A 12,544-nucleotide genomic window follows, 5' to 3' on the forward strand; every position below is an offset into this window, starting at 1 on the left:
TTTAATTAATAAAAAATTAATCCTAATTAATTATATTTTACTTAATCAAAAATTCTAATTATATCCTAATTTACCCTAATTAAACTAATAAAACACAATTAATCTTAATCATCTTCTTCCTCAAATTTCTGCCGCCACCGCCGCATATTCCGGCCACCTACTCCGGCTGTTAACTCCGACCATTTCGTCCAGAAAACTAAAACCGTTCATCTTCTAACGGTTGTTTTATCCAGAAAACCAAACCAAGAGGATGATCGTTCATCCTCCAAAAAGATGAAAAGATCTACTCATCCTGAAAAGGATAACAGATCCGTTCATCCTTAAGAGGATGAACGACGCACTGTTCATCCTCAAAAGGATGAACGTGTTGTTCATCCTTTTGAGGATGAGCAGATATGCTCATCCTCAAAAGGATGACAAATCCGTTCATGCTCAGGATGAACGGCGGCACGCTGTTCATCCATTGGATGAAGGTCGGTGTTCATCCTCTTTGAGGATGAAGAAGGGGAAAATATATTAAGAAGTGCCTAAATTTTTCTTTATGTATATTTTTGATGTTTTATATTTAGAATATTAAAAATTAAAATTGATGTAATTAAATGTTAATTTGGAATTAATTATAGGGGTTTTTTTAAACTTTTTCATGTTATAAATGGAGAGTGAAACTCACTCGAAAAGGTGAGACTGGGCAAAAGCTGAAAAAGGGTCTTTTTGAGACGAGAACGCAAGTTTTGGGTTTGTTTGTACTAAAAGCGACGAGATTGACTTATTTGATATTTCGTGCCAATTTGAGGGGGTGAATTGATCCTTTGTTCATTAATTAACTTACTATTTAGAAATAAAAATTTGCATCTCTATTTTTTATTTTTAGGATAATATTGAATGTCGCCTTTTTTTTGTTAAATTGAATGTCACCTTTTAGAATTAACATTTCTTTAAGAAAAAATTATACCAATGATGTTTTAACTTTTTTAAATTATCTACTTTGCTGCATGAACTTTTATTTATTTCATATTAGTGTTTAAAAAATATATCAAAAAGGTATTTTAGCCATTTTCTGTAACTACTATTTTAATTTAAATTTATGTCATACAGTTAAAAAATATGATGATTTTATGTACAATAATATATTTATATTATAAATAATATATATATATATATATATATATATAAAAATCATATTAGTAAATCAAAAAATTAATTTTTGACCTTGTTAGTGGTTGAATGAACGCAAATACATATTCAAAAGTTAGAACATTGATACACAATATAAAAAAAATTCAAACACTAATATAGAAGAATTAAAAAAATTCGCACACTTTATCGAAGAAGAAAAAAACCCGCATACTACTGGTGTAATATGTCCTTTTTTAAATAAGGTAATTATTATCGTCGAACTTAGAAAGATTAGTAGTTCCTAAAATTATACTCTCTTTGTCCCCAACTAATAGCACTATTTTAATTTATTTTTTTCTTAATTATAGGCGGTAATTTATTGTTTAAATGCTTAAATGACTTATATATCCTCATTAACTATAATATATTATTTTAAAAAAAGAGCAAAATCTCAAAATAAAATAAAATCGATACTACATTAAATAAGAATGAGTGTTGTATATTTTTATAAAAAATTCACTTTTCATAAATTTATTAAATTTCTTAATACTTGTATTTAACGGTGGGAATACTTAATGTTAAATATGGCTTCCGGATGATACCAATCCTTCTTTGTTTTATCATCGATACAATCTGTATCAGAATAATAACTCTTTGAGAAAAAAAGAATAATAAGAAATATCAATTAATTATTAATTATTAATATTATATATTAATTAAATATTGAAAATATAAAGCCACATGTCCAAAAGCTTACAACATAGCTCTGAAAGAAGTCTCGGCTAAAATTACATACCACTTCTGGCCGGCAACTACCTTACAATAGGATTGATAATCAAGAAGTTAAAAAGATCAATGGTCTTCCACCAAAATTTATGCTTCATCAAACTATCAATGTTCCATTCAATACAAAATCCATACTTGTTCATCACAAATTTGCAAATACTTCCTATCTTGCCAGTGATGAATACAACAATTATTGTGAAAATGCTCTACCTGTAACAGTTATTCAATCAGTATGTTTATTTATTGCTATGATCGGTTTTATTTCCAAAAGTCGATTCCGAACCTCCTTGGCCAATTCTTCAACGATCACATGCATCAATAAACACAAGCTTTATGTATGAGATCAATAAACCCGAGCTTTAGGCGGGAATGTCTCGATCTCATCATCTAATGTGTTCATGTGTACCGGCCTGTAATCCAGTCTGACCTTTTCATTTTCCCAATATCTGCATACCAAATTAGGTCAAAATATGGTAAATCATATACACTAATCAACTAAACTCAGCTTAATCACAAGCTAATTGGATCTGCTGTATGGATTCTCTATAATCAAAACAATTTTGTTACGGCATAATAGCAAGGAAAACTTGACTACAATGTCCAGCATTTTAGATTGCTACATAAATTTCACTACCCTCTCTTGTTAGTACAAAATACCAGGGGCATGATTCAATCTTAACGACACCTAATTGAATCGAAGTTGTATTTTTTTTTAAACAGAAGCAAACTGAAATTACAAGAATATATAATATTTCAAATGGAAACAAACCAAGCCAAACCAAAGCAGTTGGTTCAGTTTTTTTTCAATTCAGTTTGGTATTTTTTCCTCGGTTTGAACCAAAAGTAACCTGAAACCATTTTATTTTCAAAATCGAACTGAACTAAAAAGACCAAATTTTCTTATGTCAAACCAGACTGGAGTTGTCGGTTTGATTTGGTTCAATTTTTTCAAACCCCTATAAAATATCATAAATCCCACTGAAACATCCCTAAATGGAGTAGAAGGGTATAGCTAACTAAAGGAGCTCATGAAACAATTACGCCTTAACCAAAATGAAGCTACACTGCATACAGGAAATTGAATTTTACATCCTCGTAGAGCAAACGACATTGAAGGACATCATCTATTACATCCTAGACTTGTTCAGCAGGTTACTTATTTTGTTTTCCATCTCAAAACATTCTATTCGGTTATGTAGCTCTGAATTAAATGCGTTGCTACCAATTTATATATATTTTCCTAGGACAGAGCAAGTCTATGCTACATCAGCTTACGGCATCACATGAACTGCTAAATGCTAATAATACATTTATCAGATAAAGTAAAAATAATTAAAGCTCACAGTTCATTAAATTATAAGGCCTTAGAATATGATGGCACAATACTGTTTATGACGGAAACTTTTAAGTTTTTCTAGATTCTTGTCAGAAAGCAAGAGAAACAAAGTCAAATCTTGATGGAACTTTCTGTCATTGGTTAGGTTCTATGTCCATGACATTTTTGAGTTTTCTTTTGTTTTCTTTGTCTTCCCGAGTTATTAGGGTTAGGGGTGAACATCGATCGGTTTGGTTACTGAACCAATGGATCACCCTAAACCGATCAGTTTTCAATAAAAAATAGATCAAACTAAACCGAACTGACAAGGCTGGTTCAGTTAAAACTGATTGCTACTAAATTATTAAATTTTACACGTTCTGGAAAGGAATGTCACAAGTTTCTTGGTTGTATGAGCTTAAATAAAATGAATTATGCGTCTACGGTTCGATTCTCAGGTGCTGCAATTTTTTGTAAATATTATAATAAAAACAAGAAAAGTGAAATACAAATATTGTGTGAAATTGAAACCATGACCTAAAATAACTAATAAGAGAACTTGACAACTTAGACAAAAAAGAATGTTGATCGGTATTCTACCTATTATTTATATATAGATATGTTTCTATTAGTTCAGTTAAACCAAATTTTCCAGCAACTATACCGAAACCTAATCAAATTTTATTTGAAAAAGTTGGTTCAGTTTATTCGGTTTGATTCGGCTAGTCAATTCGGTTTTCACCACATACTGCACACACCTAATTAGGGCCACTTCCACTCAGACGTACTAAGTAACCTTAGCACCGTGCGGCCCTAAATGTATAGAATAGTCTTTTTCTTCTCCACATAGCAATTCCAAATTAATTCCTCAATGGAAATATGAATAGAACTTACCCCAAAGTGTGCTTCATCCAGTTCTCATCATCTCTTTTCTGCAAAAATCGAGAAGACGTAATTTGTTAAGAAAACTGGAAAAAAATAAGATAGTCTAATCAGCAAAATAAAGGGAAGTTTAACAAAACTCACATTGAAGTCTTCACGGGCATGTGCTCCTCTGCTCTCTTTCCGAGCCTCGGCAGAATGCATAGTAATACAGGCATTTATCAAAAGATTCTCCAGTTCTATGGTCTCTATCAAGTCAGAGTTCCTGTCAAGCAATACCATGACTAAAGATCACTTGATAGACCAATGAAGAAAACAATTTGATCATTGAATTATCAAATTACTATATACCATATCAAGCTTCGATCTTTCAACTTAACATCATGGAAGCTATCCCATGCCTTGTCAATCAGCTGGCAACCTGCAGTAGCAATAACGTAGGAAGATGTAGCAAAATGAGCCAAATACGATGATGCTAACCAACCGACTAAAAGATAAATAGTGAAGCCATTATCAAATACAATACGATGTAATTTTGAGCTTAAGACCTCGCAGTGAGTCCATGCAACTATGAAGGAAGTAGGAGGATGATTGTTAAGTTTAAGAGAAGATGAAGATTAACTTGAAAACAAGTACTTCCTAAAGAACCTATATCTACCTAGTCTAATAACTTTCAATTATAACCAGCACTACATACACTTCCAGTGACGGATTATAAGGATGGTTCACTAGCAAAGCAATCTAAAAGTAAGTTAAAACAGTTGGCTAAGAAATCATCACGCAGCACATAAAAACAAATTTGCTGGTGACATGCTTCATATCTTAACAAAGATGAACAGAGAGACAATAAGAGAAGGAAAAATAGGGAAAGAATCCCTGGTTTCCCTGAAAAGAGGTTATCACGTAACTTATCAAATGAAAGAAAAATTTAAAAAGAACAACCTTATTATGATACCAAGGCAAGCCTTCAAAAAAATAAGGAAAATAAGAGGAAAGAATTGACAAAATTATCTTAAGAAATGACTGCAAAACATTCACACAGCTCTTCAATTTATGGCATCTTAGCAACAATAACATAACAAATGATCTAAATCCAAATACCTTCTTCTAATGTTTCTTGTGTGCGGAAAACAGCTGCATTGTTTTGCATTATCCTCTGCATATTTAATCGAATATTTGAAGTTGGAGTTGATCCATTCGAATTTCTTAGTTTGTCCAGCCATGCAATAGTACTCTCACCGGCATCCTTTTCTAAAGGCTTTTGTTTCATACCTACAAAGATAACATCAAAGTCATCACGATTTGAACCTTTTTATTTAGGGATATTAGATTCTAACAGGTCATTCGTTGTAACCTGGTCTTTGGATCTGTGCAACTCTATTAGCACAAGCGCGACCAAAAACAACAATGTCAAGCAGAGAATTTGCACCAAGTCGATTGGCACCATGGACTGATGCGCAAGCTGCCTCTCCAGCAGCCATAAGTCCAGGAACTACAGTATCAGGGTCATTTCCTTTAATAGTTACCACCTATAGAATTTAAAACAAAAAACATGATTAAGAGAAAATATTGAAAGCAGGTAGCTGCCAGGTTCTTTAAAATTAAAAATGAAGAAGCTATAAAAATTAATTATCACTTCAGGGAGAAATTAAATCTTTCCATGACAGGCAGACAAAAATTTATGTTCATCCAATAGTTCTTCCATAAACACAAACTGAGAAGCATACTATTTAAACAAAGCATAAACAATTCACTAATACAGTCTCAACTCTAAGTGAAGTAATTTTTGGTCGAATGTACTATCAATGATAAGAAATTCCGACATATTCATGTTAGTAACTTACCTCTCCGTGGTAATTTGTGGGAATTCCACCCATGTTGTAATGCACAGTAGGTAAGACAGGGATGGGTTCCTTTGTAACATCAACACCAGCAAAAATGGCAGCAGTTTCAGAAATACCAGGAAGTCTCTCCTTCAAAACATCAGGGGGCAAGTGATTTAGATGCAGATAGATATGGTCCTTCAAAGGTCCTGCCCAGAATAAACATCAAACTTGCTTCACTTACTAACTCCCATCACCATGTAAGAAATAGTTTTTTTATGACATTATTCATTTACAAAATAATAATGGAAGCATAAATAAACATTTGCTATTAATGCATTATTAAATAAAGAAAACATTGGTGGAACTAAAAGTCTAATACCAGGTCTTTTTACACTTCCACGAGTCATGGACCAAGTTATTTAGGACAGAACCGTCATCAACTTGTGATTCAAAGACAATGCAGATATATATATCAGATGCAGATCTCGTTATAAAAAAAATGTGTGTTACTGTAAATGATACAGATCACTAGTTGTCGCATGGTTTTGAGATGAGGACAAAGGGAGTACTAAATCCTAAAGTGTAAACTAATAATCTTAAGTACCAAGGACAGGTAATAACATACAATTGTCTGCCGGACAGCCACGAAGATAAAAATATTAAATTTTGGGAAACAATCATACCTACACCACGACCCTCCCGAATTTCCATGGTCATAGACCTTGAAACAACATCTCTTGATGCAAGATCTTTTGCTGTTGGAGCATACCTTTCCATGAACCGCTCACCTTCACTATTCCTAAGAATACCACCTTCACCACGAGATCCTATAAATACACAAATGGTTATATAGGAATAGGACAATATTTAACCAGCAATCGACTGATTATACAAACTAATAATGTTAGCAACTACAGTCTGCAGATAAAATATGTAAATAAGTTTTTGCAATCAAATGCAGTATCAACCTTCAGTAATTAGGCAGCCAGCTCCATATATCCCTGTAGGATGAAATTGAACAAATTCTAAATCCTGTTGAAAAAATGTGCGAAGAAGAAATCAACTTCTGGAATAAATAAAGAAAATCTATAAAATTTTACTTGATGCATAAGAAACAAATCAAACCTGGAGTGGAAGTCCAGCCCGTGAAACCATAGCATTGCCATCTCCAGTGCATGTATGAGCTGAAGTTGCAGAAAAATATGTTCTGCCGTAACCCTAAAAGGAAACAAACAACAGAAACAAAGAAATGAGAAGATGTCTCTTTTCGAGTATTTAACATCAAATAGTCATTATCAATCACAAAAGTACCCCTGTAGCTAGAATTGTTGAAGCAGCACGGAAACGATGTAGTGTTCCATCCTCCATATTCAACGCAATTACTCCTTGGCAGCTACCTGAATATTATAGAAGTCATTGGCAGTTGTTTTTACAATATATTATCGATGTGCTTAATATAGAAAAGGCCCTAAATGAAAAATCAGATATCAGCTCAGTTAATTTTTTAACACCTAGCCTCTAAGCAATCAAGCCAAGAAAAATATTTTTAGTTTTCCCAAAAAAGAAAGCACCCTTTTCATAACCATATCTGCCTAGAGGATTAAGGCACATTTATGAAGAGTCCAAAGACAGAAGTACAAGTATAAATCAACATAAAAAATGAAAGTGAACTGACATCAGGATTAAAAGGAAAAAAACAACTTAAGCAGTTGTTTGGAAACTACTGAATATCACACTCCACCAAGCCTTAAATCTAAACTAGTTGAGGTCCTAGCAACGCAACATCCCAATCAATTTCAACGAATGCGAACAGAAAAAACCGTTTGTCCATGAATTCGAGATGTTTGCATGTGCACAATTTGTTTTAATAATGCTTGTTAATTGGATCTCTATAATTGATTCATATGTGGAGACCAACTTCCAGTTACAAAAGCTATTCAACTCCTCCCAATTTGTTGACATTATTGTACATGAGGATTTAACAAATGTGTGTATCCATTGTAGGCACAAATGCAACCATCTTGATCATATAAATATTTATATAAAGAAAAGTGCTAATCTAGGAAAGCCACATGTTACAAACCTTATCACACAAATTATAGAGGAACATATTTAGTCTATAAGAATCTGGTCATCTAACTATTTCAATAACTGTACCAAGTTAATTGCAAGGCACATCAAAAATCTTACCATCACTATTCATTAAGAGGTCCAAAGCAAAATATTCCACAAAAAATTGTGTATTATGTTTCATAGCTTGACCATAGAGAGTATGCAAAAGAGCATGTCCAGTTCGGTCAGCAGCACATGCACAACGATATGCTTGTCCACCTACAGGAGTTACCTCGTTAAGAATCCATATCAGAGAGCAATTGAAAAGGCATATGCAAATTGACATTAAAAAAAAGACATTATCTTCTTCACCTTTTCCAAAATTGAGACTCTGGCCGCCAAATGCACGTTGGTAAATTCGTCCATCTTCTGTTCGAGAAAATGGTAACCCATAGTTCTCAAGTTCAATGACTGCCTTTGGTGCCTCCCTACACATGTATTGAATAGCATCCTGATCACCTGCAGAAAGATTCTTAATCATTAATGTAAATATGGAATGAGGAAAAAAACGGAAAAAAGCTGCGTTTCTCATAGCCGAAAACTCAAGGTGGCACTTTATCAGGAGATCGCATTTACATGAGCACAGACAAAAGACCAAAGACAAGGTCATCGATCTAACTAATGCCAATATCAATTTATCTTCTGTTAATAAATGTTAAAAAAATAAGTAGAAAGGCAAACAAAATATCAATTAAATATATAATTCACGACATAAAATTATTTAGGTGGAATTGCTGCATGGTGCCAAAAAAAAACGCTGATTGATTTTTCTTTTTTTATTATTTGTTCGATTTTTCTAACTCTTTCAAAACTGCTGGTTCCAAAACCATTTATTTACCTGCTTGCTTTTCTCAAATAGCCGTTTGCAAAACTCAAAAGGCTTCTTTTTTTTTGGAAAGACGATCTTCCAACCACAATCCCAAACAACGCCTTACTTTGGTCCATTCTGAGGAATGCTTTGTATATGTTCTACTTTCGGCTCTTTATATGTTTTTCTTTTTAAAAAGTATTCAAATTATTTTTCTTTTTTCGAAAGTATTCAAATATCTTCCGTTATTTAAACAATAATTTTCCCACATATTGATCAAAAGGGACTTAAAAGTTTTAAGAACTCGGGTGAATCATATTTTCTAGTTATCTCAGTTCAATTTTTTAAAGATAAACATTTTGAATTCAGAAAATAAAACATGCAAAAAGCAGAAGATGAAATATGCAACACACCCTAAACTTCCCGTTTTCTTGGAATATCAACATATTTTTAGATTCAAATTTGAACAAGTGACTCACCCAACCAATCACTTCCCTTGACAGTGTCATACATATGCCATCTCCAATCGTCTTCTGACATATTTCCCAAAGCAGCATTGATTCCGCCCTACAACATATTAAAAATATACACAAAAATTAGAATTTACGTTGGCTCACTAATTTTGTTGGTGCAACTGATACTTAAACATGCAGTACCAGCCCCCAGTTTAGCATGTGTTAATTAAAACAAGCCCATGAAAAAACATGCCCTTTTTATACCGAATATGTGCCAAATTAAACACAACGGAACAATTGCCTAACAGTTTTTATGCTTCATAAGAGGGCCAACAATCAACCATAACTAACCACAGCTACAAAACACTAGCGTTTTCTTTTTAACGCCCAAGTGACAACCATTTGAGAAGGTTAGCACCTATATACAATTTCCCAATGCTGAGAACACAATCGATTTTTACTTTTAGTATGGACTAAAGACAACAGACTTATTCTCCAAGTAAAAATCGGCACGTACCTGAGCAGCAACAGTGTGTGACCTAGTTGGAAAAAGCTTAGTAATGCAAGCAGTGTTAAGTCCATGTTCCGAAAGCCCTATAGCAGCCCTCAATCCGGCACCGCCTGCTCCTACAACAACAGCATCATATGTATGATCAACCACTGTATAAGAAGATCGCCCAGATGTAGTCTGCCACACACACCATCGCAAGAAAAAAAAACATCATCAAAACATTGGAGGATAACGCAACATTTTAACCTGCTTAAAATAACATCCTCAAAAATATAAATAAATTCAACTTGTAAAATCAAAGCAACAATACCGAAAACAAAAACTTATTTAATCAAACCTACAGCGATACATAAAAATCAATAAAGAAATGGGCAGTTAATTATTGGGAAACTGAAAACCTAAGGAATAATTAGAAATGATAAGGTATACGTACAGATTCGGTAGAGAAGAATTTGGGAATTAGAGATCTAGCAGACGATGATGAAGAGGGGACGCGAAGGCCGCGAGCAAGACAACGCCACATCTTTGAAAAATGTATGAATTTTGGAAGGAATTATGATTATGTAATGTAATTGTAGTTTAAGGAGATAGAGACGAGAGCTTTTAAAGAAAAGTTTCACGGTTTTATTTGCGACACGCTTCTCACTTCTGAAATTAATTGAACCTCATGGATGAATTTGATTCCTTAACCACTTCACTAAAACTACCCTTCGCCTTCCAGGCTAATTACACAAGTGCCACTGCGTCTCGAGAAACCCAATCCCACCCCACAATTACCAAATAATGCAAACCCATCAAACAATCAATTTGGTTTCTACATTTACAATTCGAGATCAAATGATTCCTTTTGGACCATTTTAATCAATAAAATTCTAAACTCTCTAAAATCATATCAAATAACTCTTTATTTGTATAAAATATGCATGTGAGGCACAAATTATATGTGTTGAAAAGGGGTTAATTTCACTTGATTTTATAGAGTTTATGATCTAATTGATAAGATAGCTGAGAATAAGTTAGTTGATCTCACACAACAAATTTAGGAACCTAATTAATTTGTTATTCAATTCAAATCAATAAATTTGAACTGGACTTGTTCGTGGACTAATCTGGACAGTGGACTAACTCAGCTTGGGCGCAATTTTTTCGAAATTTAAGTTCAGTTCGGTTTGATTCTCAAAAGTGTTAAAAAAGAGCTTAAGGCCTCGCTTGGTTCGTTTTATAGCAATTTCTGGGAAGTAACTTTCCGGGGAGTGAAGTTCCTCAGAAATTAACTTTTCAAGAAGTTTGATAAATGTTACTTGTTTCAATTTTTACTTTTCAAGAAGTATAAAATTAATTTTAATATAATATACTATATTTTTAATTAAAAGACATAAATATCCTTTGATAATTTTTATATTGTTAAATAAATAATTTTAATTTAAAAATTGAGCAATAAATAATTTAATTTTTGGTTATTATCTCTTATTTTACGATTCAAGTACTATTTAGGAGAGTTTTTAAATATTAAAACTTAAAAATTATATTTTTTTATTTGAATTTTACATAATATAAAATATTTAATAAAAATATTTACTTATTATAAATTACAATTATAAAATAATATAAGTATATTTTTTGGAATAAATAAAAATATTTTTATAATGAATTTTAAAAGGAAAAAAAAGAATTAAGGTTAAATTAGGAAAAACCAAAAAAAGTGTTAGGGAAGTTCTATTTCCTTGGGTTTTGCTAGGAAAGTTACTTCCCTAGTCAAAGGGAAGTCAAACATCCAACTTCCCGGGAAGTGAAATGTAAAAATTGAACCAAGCAAAAAAAATTTGCTACTTCCCGAGAAATACAACTTTCCTAGTCTATTTACCCCCAACCAAGCAAGGCATAAGTCATAGATATCTAAATAAATAAAAATAATTAAAAATAGTGCTACTAACTTTTACAATTAACAAAATTGTTTTGAGGACTATTTTAATTACAAAAATATTGTACCGGTTATATAGTATTGACACTTATACGATTTGTAATATCTGTTAGTTATAACTTCCTATTTCACCTGAACCTCATTCTTTTTCTTATTTAGCTCAACTTCTTCTTTTTCTCTCTACGACCATTGTTTTTTCTCTGATAAATTCTTTTCTAGAGAAATTTCACATTCTCTTTACATGATTAATTATGCAACTTAACTGAATCTCATTGTACGTTGTTCGAAATCACAAATTGAAGCTCTTATCACGGATTATCAGTTTCAAATTTGATCAAAACACATAAAAAGTAATTATTTTTAAGTTTTATGTTTATGTAATCACCATGAAATAGGAATTCTTAGGTATAACTTTTGTTATAATGATAATAATCTGATCATCACATTAGTAAAGAAAAATTTATATAAATGATGATGATCTGATTTAATTTATTTTCTAAATATTATTAATTTTATTTAATATTTTTCTATTATTTTAAATTATACTTTTGGATAATAATCATATTTTTGAAATACTCTTTGTATAATTTTAGTTTAATATTGATTGTTTTGTGTTAGAAAAACTATAAGTACATCATTATCATCAATTTTTAGTTTATACATATTAGTATTTTTAGGATTAATGATGATGATGGCAGTATTTAGTATGCTTTTGTAATAGTGTTTGTATAATCTTAGTTTAATGTTGCTTATTTTGTATAAAAACTGTAGGAACGTCATCACTGATAACACTAATGATGATGTTATGTTTG

The 12,544-nt window shown here is 32.0% G+C and overlaps 1 protein-coding gene across 1 annotated transcript; it reads right to left on the minus strand.

The window, feature by feature from the left end:
• Positions 1 to 1,959: 1,959 nt before the first annotated feature.
• LOC126679895 (succinate dehydrogenase [ubiquinone] flavoprotein subunit 1, mitochondrial) lies at positions 1,960 to 10,439 on the minus strand. The gene is made up of 16 exons (XM_050374912.2): positions 10,245 to 10,439; positions 9,818 to 9,988; positions 9,325 to 9,412; positions 8,350 to 8,496; positions 8,116 to 8,256; positions 7,237 to 7,322; positions 7,051 to 7,143; positions 6,894 to 6,957; positions 6,609 to 6,752; positions 5,944 to 6,131; positions 5,454 to 5,628; positions 5,201 to 5,371; positions 4,451 to 4,520; positions 4,244 to 4,364; positions 4,112 to 4,149; positions 1,960 to 2,348 (listed from the first exon to the last, which is right to left on the minus strand). The coding sequence occupies exons 1-16, from the start codon at positions 10,332 to 10,334 to the stop codon at positions 2,246 to 2,248; spliced, it is 1,890 nt and encodes a 629-aa protein (XP_050230869.1). The 5' UTR covers positions 10,335 to 10,439; the 3' UTR covers positions 1,960 to 2,245.
• Between the last annotated feature and the right edge of the window lie 2,105 nt (positions 10,440 to 12,544).

The sequence above is a fragment of the Mercurialis annua genome, linkage group LG5, assembly GCF_937616625.2.
Source record: "Mercurialis annua linkage group LG5, ddMerAnnu1.2, whole genome shotgun sequence".
NCBI lineage: Eukaryota > Viridiplantae > Streptophyta > Magnoliopsida > Malpighiales > Euphorbiaceae > Mercurialis > Mercurialis annua.

Bases quoted from the DNA above. Each gene is read 5' to 3' on its own strand.
- LOC126679895 (XM_050374912.2), bottom strand. From the start codon at position 10,334: ATGTGGCGTTGTCTTGCTCGCGGCCTTCGCGTCCCCTCTTCATCATCG. The intron at 9,989-10,244 runs GTACGTATACCT...TGTGTGTGGCAG, and splicing joins AATTCTTCTCTACCGAATCT to ACTACATCTGGGCGATCTTC. The intron at 2,349-4,111 runs GTAAGTTCTATT...TTTGGTATGCAG, and splicing joins TGGATGAAGCACACTTTGGG to ATATTGGGAAAATGAAAAGG.